At 40.8% G+C, this 5186-nt stretch overlaps 1 protein-coding gene across 1 annotated transcript; it reads right to left on the bottom strand.

Moving 5' to 3' along the window:
- Positions 1-1262: 1262 nt before the first annotated feature.
- On the bottom strand, positions 1263-2767 carry LOC102736567 (histone-binding protein RBBP4). The gene is made up of 5 exons (XM_081809840.1): positions 2574-2767; positions 2108-2223; positions 1830-1990; positions 1610-1736; positions 1263-1474 (listed from the first exon to the last, which is right to left on the bottom strand). The coding sequence occupies exons 1-5, from the start codon at positions 2659-2661 to the stop codon at positions 1340-1342; spliced, it is 627 nt and encodes a 208-aa protein (XP_081665966.1). The 5' UTR covers positions 2662-2767; the 3' UTR covers positions 1263-1339.
- Positions 2768-5186: the final 2419 nt, after the last annotated feature.

Here is a 5186-nt window from a genome sequence, read left to right as displayed (position 1 = left end):
TTTGTTATGAGTTAATTATTCTCTGGGAATAAATCTTCATGGGAATAAATCTAAAAAGACGAAAAGGGGGGAAAAGCCCTAAACATCCCTGTAAATAGCATCTTGGGAGTTTATTTATTATTTATTTATTTATTTGTAAAGATTTTATTTATTTATTTGAGAGAGAGAATGAGAGACAGAGAGCACGAGAGGGAAGAGAGTCAGAGGGAGAAGCAGACCCCCCACTGAGCAGGGAGCCCGATATGGGACTCGATCCCGGGACTCCAGGATCATAACCTGAGCTGAAGGCAGTCGCTTAACCAACTGAGCCACCCAGGCGCCCCTATTTTTTTTTTTTTTTTAAGATTTTATTTATTTGACAGAGAGAGACACAGTGAGAGAGGGAACACAAGCAGGGGGAGTGGGAGAGGGAGAAGCAGGCTTCCCGAGGAGGAGGGAGCCCGATGCGGGGCTCGATCCCAGGACCCTGGGATCATGACCTGAGCCGAAGGCAGACGCTCAATGACTGAGCCACCCAGGTGCCCCTCAAACTAAATTTTTTTAAAAGATTTTATTTACTTATTTGACAGAGAGAGACACAGAGAGAGAGGGAGCACAAGCAGGGGGAGTGGGAGAGGGAGAAGCAGGCTCCCCGCTGAGCAGGGAGCCCGATACGGGGCTCGGTCCCAGGACCCTGGAATCATGACCTGAGCCAAAGGCAGACGCTTAATGACTGAGCCACCCAGGTGCCCCTTGAAAATGGTTGTTGTTGTTTTAAAGATTTTATTTATTTATTTGACAGAGAGAGACACAGTGAGAGAGGAAACACAAGCAGGGGGAGTGGGAGAGGGAGAAGCAGGCTTCCCACGGAGCAGGGAGCCCGATGCGGGGCTCAATCCCAGTACCTCAGGATCATGACCTGAGCCGAAGGCAGACACTTAACAACTGAGCCACCCAGGCACCCCTGTAAGCTCTTTGATAGCAAAGACTATATATAACATATTCCTCACAGTGTCCTGGCAATAAGCATTGAACATAGTGCCACATTTCTTGAATTGAGTCAGGGAGCTCTTTGCATGTTAAGAAAGGAGCTTAAACTGATGAGGCAGAAAACATGGAGCTAGTACTTTTGGCTTCAATTGCAAAATCAATAGACATGGCAAGTTCTGGAAATAAGGGAAGAGACAAATGTCAGGAACATGTATACAATTATCGGGCACTGATTTTCTTAATACCTCAAGAGTAGCCAATGACCAGTTTGAGGAAGTATAGAAATAACAATCCCAATTCCTACAGAGATTATCATAGATACGTAGAAGATTTCTATTACTGATAAGGGATAAAGCACAAGTGTGCCTACTCACACATCCAGGTTTTCCTTAAACAAACAAACAAATGTAGCGTTAGTTTCTCTTACCTGGAATATTTCATCCTTATGTGATTCAAAGGAATGCAACTTAAGTTTCAGATTTCTCAGATCCCACAAGGCAACAGTCTATGTACAAAAAGGAAAGCAAGTGCAATCAATAATTTTTTAATGAGAAAACCTGCAATTGAAAGAGCACTGTGCATTCAAAGGAAGCAAAAGAAATTTACCCAATGTTTTTTTCTTAAAATAAACCAAACTGACCTTGTCGGCTGATCCTGTGGCCAGAATGAACTCACTATAAGGATTGAAAGATAGGCAGTTCACTTCAGCAGTGTGAGCATCAACTGAGTGGCTTGGTTTAGAAGTATTGTTTGAACGAGTATCCCAGCTTTAATAAAAAAGGAAAAACATGAAAAAAGCTTGAAATGGGTAATATAAAACCTAGACAACAAGGAAAAAACTAAAAATGGATTCTACTCACATCATAAGTTTCTGATCATCAGCAACTGACCCAAACAGAGACTCATGGAGCAAATGCCAGGAAACATCTTCTACTACTGCTGTATGTCCTGTAAAGATGGTCTTCGCATCCACCACTTTTCCTTCCTTTGGAACAGCACTGATGTCCCAGAGGCAGATGGTCTTAAATGTAAAATTAACTATTATATAAATGGAAGCTTCTCACTTCCCCACATACCTCAGAAAAGAAACCAACTGATAAGCAGCCCAGATTTGCATCAAAATGAGAAGGACACGTACATGGTCGTCTGAAGCACTAAGTAAGTGCCCACTGAGATTTGGGTTCCAAGAAAGTCCATAACCTTCCTTCTGATGTCCACGCAGACGTAAGTCTGGGTTGCACTCTCCAGAAGGGTCTGCAAATTAACAGACATATCAAGACTATCCAGAGTCTACTGCCTCTCTGGGTCTACAAAGCATAATGGAATTGTGATGAAGAGATCTAAAGCTCTTCATATTTATAGCAAAACAGACCCATTATGATCAAATTTTTAACACTTAAAATGCACCATTATTCTGTTCTGTGTAAAAAAAAGCATTTTTTTTCACCTAGGTAAGAAGAACAAAGAAAGAATATCCATATATACCAGTATACATCACAAGATGTTAAAATATACAAATAACAAGCAATTAAATCCAGATTGAGTGGAACAGTGTATTCCCATAGTGACTCATTATCTGTATTTGAACTGAAGAGGGCAAGTACCTGGTTTGGAAGGATGTTTTGTATAGTCAAAAACAAGAACATCACTGGATGGAGTCTTTGTTGCAATGATGCAAGGGTTCTGGGGCATATAACGCGCCCGGTTTACTTCTCCTTCATGGTTGATCTTGATTTCTATTTCAATTTTTCCACTAACTGAGCCAAAACCTCCAAATTCTGTAAGTAAGAAATTGCAAATGAGGACAAAGCAAGAGCTACTCTGTCACTCAAATTATGACACAGGCAAGCTTTTTATCAGCAACCTGGTATAATACTAGAAATAATCTAGACATTTGTTAATAGTATAAAGTGTTTTCATACCTCTTATTTCATTTGATTCTTACTGCAACCCTACACAGTAAGGAAGACGGTTAATATCCCCCAAAATTTTACCAAGAAAAACAGAAATTTGGAGTACCTACAATAATCTGTTCTTAGTGACAGGACTACGGCTGAACCAAATGTGAATTCCCATTTTCCTGATTCCTAGCCTAATACTCTTTCAGCTATACCTACACCAATTCTAGATAGTTATTTAACAAACGTTATAATACTATCTAAAAGTCAGGAACACTACCATTTCCACTTCGAAAGTAGATTCTCAATAAGCAATTTTCAAATCTCATTTAAAGTAACAAAAAGTGCTGAATAAATAAAATCCAAGTTACTGTATTATTATTATTTTTTAAAGATTTTATTTATTTATTTGACAGAGAGAGACACAGCGAGAGAGGAAACACAGCAGGGGGAGTGGGAGAGGGAGAAGCAGGCTTCCCGTGGAGCAGGGAGCCCGATGCGGGGCTCGATCCCACTGGGATCATGACCTGAGCTGAAGGCAGACGCTTAACGACTGAGCCACCCAGGCGCCCTATTTTATTTTTTTAAGATTTATTTGAGAGAGGGCGCCTGGGTGGCTCAGTTGGTTAAGCGACTGCCTTCGGCTCAGGTCATGATCCTGGAGTCCCGGGATCGAGTCCCGGGATCGAGTCCCGCATCGGGCTCCCTGCTCGGCAGGGAGTCTGCTTCTCCCTCTGACCCTCCCCCCTCTCATGTGCTCTCTCTCATTCTCTCTCTCTCAAATAAATAAATAAAATCTTAAAAAAAAAAAAAAAAAAGATTTATTTGAGAGAGAGTGAGAGAGCGTGTGCATGTGAGCATGAGCAGGAGGGGTGGAGGGAGAGAGAGAGAATCCCAAGCAGACTCCACACTGAGTGCAGAGCCCGACATGGGGCCCATCCCAAGACCACGACCTGAGCTGAAACCAAGATTCAAGATGCTCAACCGTCTACTCCAGCCATGTGCCCCTTAAGTTACTATTTTAATGAATATTAAAGTACACAGTGTGCCAGATACTAGAGAGTCCCCTTTACACCATGTATTTGAAGCTGTAGTTTGGAATGACCTTGCTGAAATACCATCACACCATTATCTTTTCCCTGTACCATTTCTCTTAGTCCAGTGAGGAAAAACAGAGCCAGGAAAAACAGAGCCACAATAGCTAGTTCCATTTTCCTTAACCCCCACTTATATATGCCAACCACAATCCTTAGCTGAAATAAACCAGGCAGACAAGGACTAGATAAAAACATTTTTTATTCACATTTGACTACTGTATGCACTTAGTTCTCCCAAGTGCCATTATAAAATGTATAACAATATAATTTGTGATCATGTAAATCTTGGCAAAGCAACATATAAACAAAGGTAGTTAATGATTAGTCGAAGAATTACAGAAAGCAGCATAATAAGATACTTAAGAGTTGGACCTTGGCCTAACTGACTGCCAAAGCTTGATTTGGGGAAGGCCTTCAATTTCTGAGTCTCAAATATCTTCTCCATAAAGAAAAGTTGTGAGAGTAACTTGTAAATTAAAACCCTGTCAACAGCACTGTTATACAAGTGTCACACTTTGAAGGACAAAAATCTTTTCAAAAAGCAAGGACATAGATGGGTAATATGGCTGGCAGATTAGATAACTTTCAATTTCCAAATAACTTTTTACAGTTGAAATGCAAATGTCTCATAAAGACTAAAAATCTAAAATTAAAAACTCAGATTAGACTCTAAAGGAGAAAACAACCCCACATTAAATGAATTTCCCCCCAGAACTCTAGACCTCGAGTATCTACAATGTAAAAAAGAAGGCATAAGATAGAGGATTGCGAAGAACTTTCAGTCTAAACACAGAGAGAAAAAACAGTACTACAGATGACTATGACAAAAAAGCCTAACTGCCAGAAAAGCGATCCCGATGACAAGGGAAGGGGAACAGCTGCCGCCGAGCCCGCAGAGCAAGGGCACTGACTACATAATGTGGGGTATTTTGGTATTGGAGACATACTAAACAGAGGGTGTCTCCCTAACTGTGGTTAAAATACAGTAGTAAGTCAGCTTAGACGATTCACAATGGACTTTTTACAAAGATGAGGACTCATCTATTTAAAAAATAATTAGGGGTTCCCAAGCTGAAGCTGACAGACAAAAGGACAAATCTGAAGTAGGAAACAAAGACTGAGGTATCAATGCACAATAAATGACTATCAAGGTCCAGTTGTATTCCTATTTTGCTTGCTTCTCTCCACATAAAACTGTTTTAAAAAAACTTGGCGGGGGCGC

This window comes from Leptonychotes weddellii, unplaced genomic scaffold, assembly GCF_054177405.1.
Source record: "Leptonychotes weddellii isolate Sample4059 unplaced genomic scaffold, ASM5417740v2 HiC_scaffold_14406, whole genome shotgun sequence".
NCBI lineage: Eukaryota > Metazoa > Chordata > Mammalia > Carnivora > Phocidae > Leptonychotes > Leptonychotes weddellii.
This window is presented reverse-complemented; position numbering and strand designations above follow the sequence as displayed.

Bases quoted from the DNA above. Each gene is read 5' to 3' on its own strand.
- LOC102736567 (XM_081809840.1), bottom strand. From the start codon at position 2,661: ATGCCCCAGAACCCTTGCATCATTGCAACAAAGACTCCATCCAGTGAT. The intron at 1,737-1,829 runs GTGAGTAGAATC...TTTTTATTAAAG, and splicing joins GATGATCAGAAACTTATGAT to CTGGGATACTCGTTCAAACA. The intron at 1,475-1,609 runs GTCAGTTTGGTT...TTTTGTACATAG, and splicing joins CCACAGGATCAGCCGACAAG to ACTGTTGCCTTGTGGGATCT.